We start from the raw sequence: 15,447 nt of genomic DNA on the forward strand, positions 1-15,447 counted from the left end.
CTAATTGGATCCTTGCTCTATCTTACTGCTAGTAGACCCGACATTGTATTTAGTGTTGGAATATGTGCTAGATACCAATTCGATCCTAAGGAGTCACACTTAAGTGCTGTTAAGAGAATCCTTAGATATTTAAGAGGAACTACCAATATAGGATTATGGTACTCAAGAGACTCCTGTCTAGATTTACTTGCATATTCAGATGCTGATTTTGCCGGATGCAAATTAGATAGAAAGAGCACAAGTGGCACATGTCAATTTTTAGGAAATAACTTAGTGTCATGGTTTAGTAAGAAGCAGAATTCAGTGGCACTCTCCACAGCTGAAGCTGAATATATAGCTGCTGGTAGTTGTTGTGCTCAAGTATTATGGCTCAAGCAACAACTAGAGGACTATGGAGTTAAACTAGATAATATTCCTATTAAGTGTGATAATACTAGTGCTATCAATCTTACTAAAAATTCAGTTCAGCACTCTAAAGCCAAACACATAGAAATAAGGTATCACTTTATTACGGATCATGTGCAAAATGGAAATGTATGTATTGAGCATATATGCACTGAAAAACAATTAGCCGACATATTTACGAAACCATTGAGTGAAGATAGATTCTGCATGCTAAGGAGGGAATTAGGCATATGTGATCCTTTTTATTGAAGAAATATAAAAGGGAGCCAGTAATCTCATGATACATCCCTCTAACTTCTAAAATCCCATGAAACATGAGTCAAATTTGTTATCTAGAGATTCCTTACTCATGTATCATTGTCCCAGAGAGAATTTATAAGGATTGGAAGCAAGAAAAATTTTTAGAAGCAAAAAGAAAGAGAAATGAAAATGTCTGCACTTGGGTCGACCCAACCCAGAACAAGGGTCGACCCAACGTTGAGTCGACCCAAGAAAAATCTTGAGTCGACCCAACGTCGGGACCCCACTGTTATAAGGGGGCCCGAGAGCATTTCTAGGGCACTGTTTGCTCTTTGTCTTCTTCCGAAAAACCTAGTCCCCACTCTCCAATCTCCACTAAACTCCTCCAAACAGTAGATTTCCTAAAGATCTTGGAGAAATGGGACCCAAACGAGCCGTGGCCAAGAGATCCGGAAGAGTGACTCGGATCCAACGGGAGGAAAGGCAACCTACCGAGCCATCTCCCGTGTCTCCACGACGTGAGGCACGTGCGGAGGCCCCTCCTCCTCCTTCCCCCTCTGTAATACTTGCAAGATTTGCGGGGAGGCCGGTTACAACGGGGAGAAGGATCCATTCCGAGTTCTTCAATCAAGAAGGGTTTCGGATTTGGGAATGGATCCAAAGACAAGGTTGGGAGTATCTTTGCTCCCCAGATGTGGTAATCTACCCCGGTTTGGTACAAGAGTTCTATGCCTTCCTCAAGACTGGTTTGGGAGGGCTTGTTTCAGAAGTTCGAGGGGTTCGGATCCGTGTATCCGAGGAGAGCTTGAGTGAGCTACTTCATCTACCCTGCATAGGAGCCACTCCGGAAAAGCCAGAAAACAAAATGAGAGCTCTACAATTGATCATGGAAAATGAGAACTTCGATTTCTCCACGAAGGTAATAGCTAGTTCTCTTTCCGCTGAAATGAGATTACTGCTCAATATGATCAATAGGATTTTGTTTCCAAAGACCGGGAGATTCGATCTCATCACTGAGCGAGATCTAGCAGTGATGGAGTGTATGATTCGGGGGATGCCCCTAAATCTTCCGGCTATGATACTAAGACAGATGAGGAAAGTAATGTGCAGCAACAGGGTATCATTACCTTATGGTATGATACTCACATTGATTTTCCGTCAGCATGGTTTACCTCTCGAGGAGGAGGCATCCAAGAGTCTGCATCACACTGACACGTACACTGCACGGACACTTATACGCATGGGATATCAGAAAGTGAACGGGCAGTGGATTCACACTGGAGCAGGCATTCAGGATGAGGCACCAGAGGGAGATGCACCAGAGGATGAGGATGAGGAGCATATGGATCATCCTACTGCACCCTCAGAGGCTGGACCATCGTCATCCGTTCCTCAGACAGATACGGATGACTTCTGGAGCAGGATGACTGAGCTTATGTCAGCTCAGGCGAGGACTATCACTGACGGGCTGACGAGCCGATTGGACGCCCGGTTGGATGTCATGTCTGCTGAGATCAGTGACCTGAGGCAGCAGATTGGAGCACTTCGGAGAGAGAGAGAGACCCATGGACCTACTGTGCCACAGGCTGCTGAGTCAGAGATTTTGGCACAGAGTCATCCAGCTCGTCGTGCTCCACGCCAGACACAGTCTCACCAGGCTCGACCTCCCCTCGCCACGTATACTAGGAGGATGAGGACTAGATCCCAGTCATTACAGTCTCCCTAGGCTGATCTTAGCATCTATGTTTAGAGCCTAGGCTAGATATCTAGTTCTCATATGTATCTTGCTTTTCTCATGTATCTTTAAATCTTGATTGAGGAACATTGTATTTATTTTCATTTTGGGCATTACTGTATTGAAATGTTCCTATTTTGATCAATGAAGATTGAAGTCTGTTGTTTGTTGCAACTTTCACATGTATCTTTTTGATGATAACAAAAAGGGGGAGAAGAAAAGAAAGAGTAATCAACTTGTAATCAACTTGAGAAGAAAAGAAAGAGTAATCAACTTGAGAAGAAAAGAAAGAGTAATGAATTTGAGAAGAAAAGAAAGTGTAATCAACTTGAGAAGAAAAGAAAGAGTAATCAATTTGAGAAGAAAAGAAAGAGTAATCAACTTGAGAAGAAAAGAAAGAGTAATTAATTTGAGAAGTAAAGAGATATTGTTCAGTGTAAACAAAGTAAGTAACAAAAAGGAGAGAAGTAAAGACATCAAGTAGAGAAAAAGAAATAAGAATTTATGCAAGAAAAGAGAAATGATGGGGCAAACAAACTAAAAATCATATAAGAAAGTTTATACATCTAAGGGGGAGCAATTTGTAACAATGAAATTGATTAAATCAAAAATCTGTATCAAAATTCAGAATTTGGCACATATAAATTCAAAATTTGGCACGCACCTTTCACACCCCGATACATAACTTGAAACTCACATTTTATCTCAAATTTTTGAAGTTTCATAGCTAATGAATCATAAATGAAAGGGGGAGCAATTCAAAGAGTCAAATTGGCAATATTTGAATGATATAGGGGGAGATTTCACTCTTATATATGAAAAGCTGAAATTCAGCAATTTAAAACCCTCTTATAAACTGATTTTAAAGACAAGTATCAATAGGCTTATACTCTTTATTTTGTAATCATCAAAAAGGGGGAGATTGAGGATGATAGTGTTATTTTGATGATTAACAAGCAATTATCTAGAGTATATTAAAAGTTAAATTGATACTTCATTTATAAGTTCATTACTCTCAGTATATTTGTATGAATTGATATAGAGACATGTTCTTGTTCATTTGAATGAATCTAACCTTGAGAATGCAGCAAAGTGTGGATTGAGTCGACCCAAAGGTTGATTGGGTCGACCCCGGCACATCAAGAAATCATTTGGCACACTCCTGCAAAAATGGCACAGATGAACAGTGAGTTGGGTCGACCCAAGGTAAGCATGAGTCGACCCAACCTTGAAGAACCTCAAAACAGGAAGAAAATAAGCTCTCTGGATTTACTGAGAGGGTCAACCCAAACAGTGGTTGAGTCGACCCAAGCTTGAGTCGACCCAAACCCTGAGAGGGTCGACCCAAAGGCAAGACAGAAAGACAGACAGAAAATGGTTCTCTGGAATTACTGAGAGGGTCGACCCAAGAAGAAGTTGAGTCGACCCAAGTGAACTTTGAGTCGACCCAAAAATTGGTTGGGTCGACCCATGAGAAGGAAGGCTGAAATTCAGGTTTCTGTGGTTTCTGAGAGGGTCGACCCAAGGAATGTTTGAGTCGACCCAAGTAAAAGTTGGGTCGACCCAAGGACAGGTTGAGCCGACCCAAACACGGGCTGAACAGTAACGGCTAGTTCTGCAGATGTACTTTTTGCTCTTCCCAAGGTGAGTAACGGCTAGTTTTTCAAATCTGACCATTGGGGCTTGTCCAAAGAAGGTTGGAAACTATTTAAAGGGGCACTATTCATCAGAGAAAATATCTTTTGGAGAGAAATATCAAGGAATACACAAGAAAACAAAAGTGCCCTAATCTCCTTCATCAAGAGCTTCATTCAACAATCAAAGAAAGGGATTGAGCAGTTTCAAAGAGGCATCAAGAGCTCCATCCTCCCTTGAAGAGTGAAGCATCCTTGACAAAGAAGAGCAAAGCCACTTCAAAGCGATAAATACTTTCTAACTCTTCTTTGTAGTTTATATTGTTTCATATGCTCATTTAGGAGTTTGAATCTTTTCTTTTTGTTTGTCAAACACTTTGTAAAGGTTCGTTGGTTAGCCCGCAAAACCAACAAAGGTTTTTGGTGAACCCGGAAAACCAAAGTATAAAGGTTCGTTGGTGAGCCCGCAAAACCAACAAAGGTTTTTGGTGAACCCGGAAAACCAAAGTGTATAGGTTCGTTGGTGAGCCCGTAAAACCAACAAAGGTTTTTGGATTGTGAGCCCGGAAAACAATCCAACTGTAATCCGCGGGATTATAGTGAATTTCCAAGGGGACGCTTGGGGAGTGGACGTAGGTGCTAAGGAGAGCACCGAACCACTATATATTGTTGTGTTTGTGTTGTGCTTGTGCTTACGTTTATTCTTGCATCATCTTCTATCTTTGCACTAGTTTAAATCATTCAAATAGTTTAAGGAAGCATCCACCGCACTTAATTAAGAAAGTCCTTTTTAAACACCAAAAATTTAGAAGAAACCAATTCACCCCCCCCCCCTCTTGGCTTGTCACCTTGGGCAACAGAGCTGTGTTCAATAGAGCTAGTTTAGGGTACAAACCTAAAAATAAGCAAAAGCTCCTTAGTAATTTCTTTGTAAAAGCAGGGGAAAGCAAAACTAAGAAAATAACCTGTTTTTGCTGTGAAACAATAGGACATAAAGCTAATGTGTGTGATCATAGAAAAGAAAAAGCCAAAGGAAAAATTAAAAGGGTTTGGGTTCCAAAAGGAACCAACATTACTAACCATGAAGGACCCAAGAAAACTTGGGTACCTAAAATTGTATGATTTCCTTGTGTAGGAGTGTCTTGCAGCCAAGGTCGACAAAAACTGTTGGTACTTGGATAGTGGCTGCTCAAGACACATGACGGGTGACAAAGACCAATTCTTCACCCTTGAGCCTAAGAAGGAAGGTGCAGTGACATTTGGAGACAATAACCAAGGTCACATCGTTGGTATAGGTAAAGTACAAATCACCTCCTCAACCTTTGTTGATAATGTACGATTAGTAGATGGTCTTAAACATAACTTACTTAGCATAAGTCAATTATGTGATAAGGGTTTTGATATTTTGTTTAAAGAATCCTTATGCATCATAACCAACTCAATTGATAATAGCTTAGTATTCAAAGGAATAAGACGTGGAAATGTCTATGTAGTAGATCTAGATGATCTTGCTAAAAACAGTCCTTGCTTAGTTGCTAGTGATACTAAGGAGAATGATGCAAGTTGGTTATGGCACCGTAAATTAGGACATGCAAGTATGGATACAATATCTAAGTTAGTTAAAAGAGATTCTGTAATAGGTTTGCCCAAACTAAAATTTGAGAAAAATAAAATCTGTGAAGTTTGTCAATATGGCAAACAATCAAGGAACTCCTTTAAATCCATAAATTGTCTCTACCTCTAGACCTCTTGAACTACTACCACTACAGGAAAAAGGACCTTACTCGACGCTTTTGGGGAGCTTTGCCGACGCTAATTAGCGTCAGCTAAAACACCCCCGACGCAAAGCCAAGCGTTGGCAAAGCGTCGGATATACCAGAGTGGCAAAAGTTTTTGCCGACGCTTGAGTAAAGCGTCGGCAAAAACATGGCTTTACCGACGCCTATATAGCGTCGGCGATAAACCGACAGAGCGGTTTCCCCGACGCTTTTTTGCATCGGCAATTCCTGATTTACTGACGCTTGTATAGCGTCGTCGGCATTAACCTTTCCACGACGCTTTTAAGCGTCGAAAATTGCTCAATTACCGGTGGTGCCACGACCTTTTTTACCGACGCTTTTTTGCGTCGGCAATTCCTGATTTTCCCCGAGCGTTTCCCCGATGCTTTTTTGCGTCGGCACAAGCATCAGGGACCTCTTTACTTATGGACCTCTTTATTCCGTGTACAGAGAGCAAGGTGATATGATCCATAGGAGATATCCATCAGAATTCATCCCCAAAACACTGTTTTTTTTTTTTTGTTTGTTTCTTTTGGTGAGCAACGTTCTTAAAACACATTCATTATACTGCCAAATCAGAAAACTAACAGAGTACAGAGAAGTAATAATTAACCACATTTTCTGGACATGACAATCCTTCCTTTCTACACACCGCTTGATTACAATTCAGAAGTGAACAAGACTAAAAAAGTCCTATAGTTTAATCTATCTGACATCACCCAAGATACAAAGCCCCTTACAAAAGATAGTTTCAAAGACTTCACAGAAGACCTCACAGATAGAAATTATTCTCGAACTCCCGCGAGTTGACTTATATAACACTGCATGTCCATGTGGATATTTAGAATTCACACTTCTTCATTGGCATTGAGAGCTCTTTCTAATCGGAATCAGTCCAAGGCCTACACGAAAAATGAACCAAAAACCCACTCCAACAGCACTTGGTTTAGATCAGCTCGGTAGTATCACCTAATGGCATGTCAATTATTCTACCTTCACTGAACCAAAAAATTCATCCAAGAGCCAGGTCTCAAGCGAGGAGAGTGGCATGTGTGAATCTGAGATTGTACTGCTTTCACCTTGGAAGAAGCTTGTTTCAGACATCTCTGGTGTCGACGAGTCCACATTGAGCAATGATTCAAGCATAGTTGGCGCTGCAGTGAGATCATGGTTGGCTGCACTGGCTGATTCCTCGCTGGAGGATGAGTCAGTCCCAACCATATTGTTGATCGAATGTTGCGTAGACTCCGAATTGGTCTGAGCTGCTCTCGACTTGGGTGGATTCTTCATCCACCCTTCGAGCAGTCGTGATATGTTCTCAGTATTTGATGCATAGGGTGTCATCGATGACGATGTTGCCGGTTGGCTTAGTTTTGTAAAAGAGTAGCTGCCATTGGAGGGCTTCAATTCTGCTAGGCAATTGGGCTTGTCTAGCAGACAGTGCCTCTCTTAAAGCTTGCTTTGCCATATGGATGTCAGTTTGGAGCCTCCTCTCCCACTGGCCTTTGGGGACAGATTGATCACAAGAAAGCCCACCACTCATTGAGCTGCCATCACCAGCTTGGAGCTTCTTTAGTTTCTTCTTCAGATGGGTGTTCCAATAGTTCTTGACGTCATTATCAGTTCTCTCTGGGAGATAAGAAGCTATGGCTGCCCATCTAACACACCAATATAGGCATAAACCACAGTGAGCCTAGGACCAAAGTACTTCATATTATATGATAAGAACATATATTAATTTATAAGTTGACTCAAATTGTGCAAAGAAAGCTCATATATTCTAAAGTTTTTTTTTTCGGGATCTAAGGCATGTTTGCTGATATTTTACCTATTGCCAAGAAGTGCTTGGAGATGGATTATGAGCTTCTCCTCTTGTTCTGTGAAGTTGCCTCGCTTGATCCCTGGCCTCAGGTAATTAGTCCATCTTAGCCTACAGCTCTTGTTGCATCTCATCAGCCATTCAGCCCTACCAAACACAAGAGAGGATTTAATAAACGAATAACTACACAGCGTAAACAAAATTGGACACTAAAGACCACCTTTTTAGATCTAGAGTTGTAGACCCTCTGCATCCAAACTAAATTAGGGTCTCAATTAGTAACAAGCTCACCATGTGGAAGGAGAGATTGAAGAAGAAGTCAAGAGGATATCTAATCAACACACTAACACATCACGACAGAATCAAGAAAACTAACCAAGAAGAACTCAAAAGGATATCTAATCAACACACCAACACATCACAATAGAATCAAGAAAACTAACCAGTTCACGGAAGGCCACCCTTTTTGGTGATCCAAAACTACATAAAGCCTCAGCAAATAGCTAACTCATTTTGGATATGATGAGAGGCCATCCTGTCAAAAGGGGACGCAGAAGGGCGTGATAGAGAGGTTAGAGGAGCTTAATTACCAGTACTAGTAGGCACATCCCTCCAGTTCCCAGGGAATTCCTGATTTAAAAAAAAATAAAACAATAATCAGTATTATAAAATACAAATTACAAAACATATATTATAACAATATGAACCTGTATTACATTGATACATTGACACAAATACTCAGATCATTCAAAATATGAATATTGATATATCTGATTAAAACTCCATGTTTTTAACTCATGTATCAGAAAAGCTGCCATACAAATTACAATGTACTCTGAAAAAGCAGAAACATATACATATCAAACTCATAAAAGATAATCTAGAATGCATCAGGGACGGGATTCAGCTCCATCATCATCATGTCTACAAGCGTTTAAAGAATCAGGAATCTACAAAAAAAAAAAGAGAAAACATAAAAGTAAGGAATAATGTGATACATTAACTCATATCATAATTGATAATATGTAAAGTATTGAAATATAATAAAGTTAATTACCTGAGAAGGTAGAAATCGTTGTAACATGGATGTAATATTCGTAAGCTGAGACTGCAAATTTGCTTGGTTTTGCTTCAGCTCTTCAATAGTTGCTTGAAGATGACGAACTTCTGCAGTGTTACTACCTTCTCTGGCATTTCTTATATATGTGCCCACTGAAGACAACTGAGTGGGGGTAACTCCAACGCCGTAACCCCGCACTCGACCATAACGCTCTGGGCCCATCAATTCAGTAAGCACTTGAGCTTCAATATGATTGTTCGCGTCGGATGATGATGACCCCCCGACGCGCTCTGAAATAAGATTTGTTGCCCTATCCTATATCTCTCAAAAAAAAAAATCAAATTAATGTATGCGAATAATAGAACCAAAAAAAAAATACAGCACAAGTCAAAGATGAATACATACAACTAAATCTCTTGACTCCTCCCGGACAAAGTTTTCATCTCGGTGGGTGTGAGTCATCCTATAAAACTCCACCCTACCAGGCTCCCTCCCATTATCATCCACCTACAACAAAAAGTATATTTCACGAGTATACATGTTATATGATAGAATAATTTAAGATAAATTTAAAGAGTTTCAAAAAAACTTACGAATTCAGCTCTACGCCTCGCATAACTCATGGAGCCTGAAGTGTGAGGAACAGCCTGCGATGCTCGAGCAGCTCTACCAATATTGAAATATGTCTTCCCCGAAAAATAATAAACAATGTAATTTATACAATGTATAAATTTCTAATCTATAATAATATTAAATACAATCTAAGGTATTGAAAAAATATACACAACCTGAGCTCTCTCGGAAAACCAGTAGTGGACAAGCTCCCTCCACTGATGAGAGATTACATCTGGAGGACAAACACGGGCCACCTCCTCTTCAGTCATGCCCTCGTGCTTCCAATCCGCCTTTAGCTTTGCTTATATTCTTTCCATTTGCGGTTGACGGACTTCAGCACCCAATCATGGCTATTTGCAGGAAAGACAAACTTTGTCTACATCAAAGTCAAAAATGTTATATCAATGTTAAATCAAAAAAATAATTGAAAATAGTAAGCAACTTCAATTCTTTACCTCAACAATTCTAAGAAGCTCAATCTTATACGAAGGAAGCATTTCATTCCATTTCGTATAGTTGAGCGGACACAATTGTCCCTTCCGCGCAACTGATCATAAAAAAGTGGATAAAATGCTTGCAGCATTCTTGATGGGCTGCCCTAGTTCGTTGCAATGGACGACAATCTTCTCATCCTCAGGTAGGCTCCATACGTCCCGTGCTCGAGTGGGCCCTCGTGTTCTTCTCACTCTCCCCAGTCCATCTATAAAATAAGAAGTCCATTAAAGGCAAATGATTTAAAATAGTTAGAACTGGAATGAACATCTAGCCATTAAAAGCAAATGATTTAAAGCAAAATAGTTAGAACTGGAATGAACTCATAAGTCAAGGAGCAATTGATCAGAGCGAATGAAACATCCTTGACTTATAATTATAGCATTCAAAAAATCAACAAGCCAGAATAAAAATATGAACATATTCCTTTGAGCTTAAACTTACTTTTCTTGAAAATATAATCAGTGCCAGCAAACCACATCCCAATTCTCTTTAGTTCATAATCAGTGGCAGGTTTGCTCTTTAGTTCACCATTGCTGTAGTCTCTGCAATCTACCTATCCATCTTCTTTCTTTATGCCAATAACAAGTTTGCTGATGCTATCTTCTGCGTGTGTTTTCTTATTCCCTGCTCTTAAATGAGATGGTGCATCCTGTTTCCTGATTCTTAAAGTGGTTACAGTTTACTAATTAACAAGCGCAACCATTTGAATGCTACAAAACCTAGAAGATTGGCGTCGATCTACCTTTTTTTTTCTGCTGATATTTCAGTGTCTTGGTGGCCAAAGAACCAATACGAGCGAGCTAAAAAATCAGAGGAAAGGACTGAGATATGCCATCTTTAGTTGCAGCGAAAGACCCAAAAGTGCATTCATTACGCACGGATGAGACAAGAATAGCAGAAAGTCCAAATAATTGAAGGCAAAACAGGATAGGGAAAAAGTTGGTAAAGCAAAAGCAGAAAAGTTGCCGTAGGCACATCTCTTTTCTTGTACCACATGTTGGTTATTTCCACAATAACAACTCTGGATGAAGTTTTATACCTTAATATACTGTAATATATATATATATCCCATTATTTATTCTATACTTTTTGATTAGTATGTGAGCTACCTATACACCAAGAAAAACATCAGTATGGGCTAACGATTTTCATAACAATTTGAAATCAAACCTTCTAGTTTGATAAAGAATTAATTTGTCCCAGGTTTTCTCATTCTGATTCTGAAAAGATCCACTGTAGATGTCATCTCATTGTGTGGAAGAAAGTTGGGTCAATTTTATACCAGGAATGATTATGATCACCTACATAGTAACAGAATTCTTCATAGTGGGAGAGAGGGTCAAAAAATTTTCACCTAGATATTACAGTGGATCATCAGTCAACAAATTTTTAGTCATAGCTTCAATCTTATATAAAAACAACCTCCTAAAATGACAGAATTAAATTGCTAAAAGTTTATTGCCCATTTCAGGTGATTAGGGGAAGGAAAAACGGAAAGAAAAGTTTTAAGACTTCTCTAAAAAATATGCCATATGTAAGGATGAATCATACACGTCTAATGTGAATACATCCAAAAAAGTCAAAATACTTCCAATATCCAAAATCATCAAATATGCCATATGTAATGTACTTTTTTAAAGGCAAATGATTTAAAGGCAAAGGATTGTAAATCAAATTACCCAGGACGTCCACGTCATCCGTGTCTGGACGATCTGCAGGTGGAGCGTGCTCCGACTGGGACCCGGACTGAGTATGGGGCTCATCGGGCTACTGGAAACGATCAGAAGTAGATCCCACGGATGTGTGCTGAAACTCAATATTTCTGAAACGTCTTCCTCGCGGCATATTGTAATCTAGTATGCACAAAAAAGAATCAATATTAGTCAAATATTAAAAGTACATTACTTTTAATATATAAAAGAAGCATTTGATGTAGGAAAGAGCTCTCCTTGTCATTTGTTAGGTTGCCTGTACTTGCAGTCACACATAATAAAGAACTCAATCAACAATATAAGCAAAAAAGTTACGATATCTGAAAATCCGGAATAAACACACAACAGCAAAGATACATGACAAAAGCTGAAGCCTCCTTTGTCAAACAGACACCTCGCCAAAATAGATATCTTGTAACAAGTGGGTTTAAGGAGTACTACCATCCTCACACATATGAAAAAAATATAATAAAAGTTGTTCTTTTTGAAGATCAACATTGGACTTTTGATCGAAAAGAATGCTAATTGTTTGTTAATTTTTGTATATGAGTCTTTGGTCCCACGGATGTGTGCTGAAACTCAATATCTCTGAAACGTTTTCCTCACGGCATATTGTAATCTAGTATGCACAAAAAAGAATCAATATTAGTTAAATATTAAAAGTATAGAAATAATTTATATTGCAAAATAATTTAATGCATAAAACTAATGTTTTACTTACCATTAAGAAACTAGCCAGCTCTCATTCAACATCCATCCTAACCAAACTAGTAGAATTCAGTTCATCAATTGGCGGAACATTAAAAGGCATACACTGAGTATAAGTCTCATCATCCTCCTCTGCTAACCCTTTTCCCATATCATACAAGTCCCTAGGTTTAGTCTTAAAAACAACAGACCAATCTTTATCTTTAGAGTCTTGCATGAAGAACACTTGTTGAGCTTGAGATGAAAAAACAAATGGGTCATCTTTCAATAGCACACCAGTATGTATCAACCTTGAAAAATTTACTAGTGTGAAGCCATTTATATCTTGCCTCAAACCTCTAGATGAGTTTATATCCACCCAATCACATCGAAATAATACTACCTTAAAGTTTCCGTAATAATCCAACTCATAAACATCTGTTAGGGCACCATAATAAATTTTTCCGTCCGCCTCAACCATAACTCCACTATTTTGTGTTTTTCTAAATTTTTCACGTTTTTTTGTATGAAATTTAAAACCATTTATAATGAACCCATCATATCTGTTGACAATATTATTCGGACCTCGAGCAAGGACTATTAATTCATTGGAACAATGTCTCTCCATCATGGTCGGTACCTAAAAAAATTTAAGTCAGATAATAATTAATTTTACAAAGTTCCGATCGTAGAATATAATAAAAGACCTAATAGGATTCAACGTCTAACCTGTTTTAATAACCATTCAGGAAATAACTCAACCAACCATCTTTGCTCAATCCTTGGGGTAGGATGAATGTTATTGTTGGCGCTTCGCTGAGCCACTAAAAAATCTCTGCATGAGAAAAAAATTATTTGTTTTGAATATTATATCTGATATGACAGTAAATTGTGATTTCTTATAACCATACTGACCTGCGATACTCGGATATTAAGTCACTGTGAAGTAAGACATAACGATGTGCCTGTGCCAATAATTTATGATGAACTACAGTACTTTCAGCTTTCCCCACAAATCTTCCATCAGATGAGAACTTGTACTCCTCTGCATTATGTATAATATCGTAATTCCTTTGTGGTCGATTAAAAGCAGTTCAACTCCTTCAAGGTATCTCGAGCAGAATGTCAAACACTCATCAGCAATATATCCCTCCGCAATCGATCCCTCGGGATAGGCTCGATTGCGTACATATTCCTTTAAGCGCACAAGATACCTTCAACAGTAAATTTTAATGCTCAACATCAACATCAAGAAAGATAATAGGATATATATTCATATTAATAATAAATATGGACATTAGAGTTTAGAATATCACCTCTCAATAGGATACATCCATCGGTAGTGAACCGGTCCACCAAGTTTAGCTTCCGCCGCTAAGTGAATGAGTAGATGAACCATAATAGTAAAAAACCCAGGAGGAAAGATCTTCTCCATATGGCACAGTGTTAGTGCAACATTAGACTCCAATTGATCAAGCTCCTTGGGATCAAGAACTTTGGAACATAATGCCTTAAAGAAGGATGATAACTGAGTCACAATTGCAAGAACTTGTTTCTGTGTTGATGATCTTAAAGCCAATGGGAAGATATCTTGCATCAAAATATGGCCATCGTGACTTTTAAGATTCGTAAGTTTTCGCTCTTTAAGATTAACGCATCTTGAAATATTCGATGCATACCCATCTGGAACCTTCATATTTTTCAAAACCGTTAGAAAAAGATCTTTCTCTGGAGTAGACATTGTGTAACATGCAGGAGGTATAAAATATTTATCATTGGGTTGTTCTTTCGGATGAAGCTCTTGTCTTATGCCCATGTCTTTCAAATCAAGACGCGCTTTCAAGTTGTCTTTAGTCTTTCCTTCAAGATTTAACATTGTTCCAATCAAATTATCACAAACATTCTTTTCTATATGCATGACATCAAGATTATGTCGAAGAAGATTATACTCCCAATAAGGTAATTCAAAGAAAATGCTCCTTTTTTTCCATAACTGCTTCTGTGTAGATACCGAGTTTGTGCCATCGTCATTTTCCTGTTCATAAATACTGTCATCATTCTCGAAGTTGTCAGCGTCCTCAAAAACCTGTGTCACTGAGCTGCCAACATCCCCCCTTCCCCGCTTCTTTGAACTGTTGGATGCCTTACCAGGTATATAGTTAATTCCATGAGTTTGTTTAAGAACTTCAGTTCCAGTTGGTGGAATAGGTGCAGATCGCAACTCTATGGTGCCATCAAATTGATAATTCTGATGTCGAAATGGATGATTTGCTTCTAACCATCTTCGATGACCCATATAACAGAATTTTCCTCCATGTTTTAACCAATATGAATGAGTTGAATCTCCACAAGAAGGGCATGCAATACGCCCCTTAGTGCTCCAACCGGATACATTAGCATATGCAGGAAAATCATTGATTGTCCAGATAAGAGCTGCACGCAATTTGAATGTTCGGCCAGTGAAAGCATCAAATGCATCAACACCCTGCCATAACTTTTTCAATTCATCTATAAAAGGCTGCAGAAAAATATCTATATCATTACCTGGGCTCTTATCACCGAGAATAACCATTGACAGGATGAGTGAAGACTGTTTCATACACATCCATGGTGGCAAATTATATGGAACCAAAACAACTGGCCAAGTGTTGTATGTAGAACTCATCGTTCGAAATGGATTAAATCCATCAGTTGCCAAACCCAGCCTTACACTGCGAACATCAGAAGCAAATTCGTAATGCCTATCATCAAATGCTTTCCATGCTAAACTATCCGCTGGATGTCTTAACATTCCATCCCTTGTACATCCTTCATCATGCCATCTCATTAAGGAAGCCGTCTTTGATGATGCATACATCCTTTTCAATCTAGGTATAAGAGGAAAATATCTCAAAACTTTAGCCGGAATCTTTTGAGACTGTGCAGCATCCATTTCATTCGACAAATCATGCTCGTCTTCATTTTGTTTTTTCCATCATGAAGACCCACATGTTCGGCACGAATCTTCATTAATATTATCACCACGATACAAAATACAGTCATTTGGACAACTATGTATCTTCTCATATCCAAGATTCAAGTCTTTTACTAATTTTTTGGCTTCATAAGAAGTTGACGGCAAAATAACACCTTCTGGAAATGCATCTTTTAATAATTGAAGAAGCATAGTAAAAGACTTTCCAGACCATCCATTCAAATATTTCAAATGGAATAAATGCACCATAAAAGAAATTTTCGTAAATTCTTACAACCCGGATATAGTTCTTT

At 38.8% G+C, this 15,447-nt stretch overlaps 1 protein-coding gene, 1 long non-coding RNA gene and 1 pseudogene across 2 annotated transcripts; all 3 read right to left on the reverse strand.

The window, feature by feature from the left end:
• Nucleotides 1–6,367: 6,367 nt before the first annotated feature.
• Nucleotides 6,368–8,231, reverse strand: LOC120110595 (annotated as a pseudogene).
• Nucleotides 8,232–12,520: 4,289 nt separating this feature from the next.
• LOC120110380 lies at nt 12,521–13,184 on the reverse strand. The gene is made up of 3 exons (XR_005511307.1): nt 13,096–13,184; nt 12,910–13,015; nt 12,521–12,820 (listed from the first exon to the last, which is right to left on the reverse strand). It is a non-coding gene; the product is annotated as an uncharacterized LOC120110380 (long non-coding RNA).
• A 19-nt stretch (nt 13,185–13,203) lies between these two features.
• LOC120110683 lies at nt 13,204–14,476 on the reverse strand. The gene is made up of 3 exons (XM_039126273.1): nt 13,497–14,476; nt 13,272–13,394; nt 13,204–13,225 (listed from the first exon to the last, which is right to left on the reverse strand). Exons 1-3 carry the CDS (start codon nt 14,474–14,476, stop codon nt 13,204–13,206), a joined length of 1,125 nt encoding a protein of 374 aa, XP_038982201.1.
• Between the last annotated feature and the right edge of the window lie 971 nt (nt 14,477–15,447).

Source organism: Phoenix dactylifera, chromosome 4 (assembly GCF_009389715.1).
Source record: "Phoenix dactylifera cultivar Barhee BC4 chromosome 4, palm_55x_up_171113_PBpolish2nd_filt_p, whole genome shotgun sequence".
Taxonomy (NCBI): domain Eukaryota; kingdom Viridiplantae; phylum Streptophyta; class Magnoliopsida; order Arecales; family Arecaceae; genus Phoenix; species Phoenix dactylifera.

Excerpts from the sequence above, each read along its gene's own strand:
- LOC120110683 (XM_039126273.1), bottom strand. The coding sequence starts at position 14,476 with ATGGGTCATCGAAGATGGTTAGAAGCAAATCATCCATTTCGACATCAG. Across the intron at positions 13,395-13,496 it reads TGGATGTATCCTATTGAGAG|GTATCTTGTGCGCTTAAAGG; the intron begins GTGATATTCTAA and ends TTACTGTTGAAG. Across the intron at positions 13,226-13,271 it reads TACCTTGAAGGAGTTGAACT|AGGAGTACAAGTTCTCATCT; the intron begins GCTTTTAATCGA and ends TACATAATGCAG.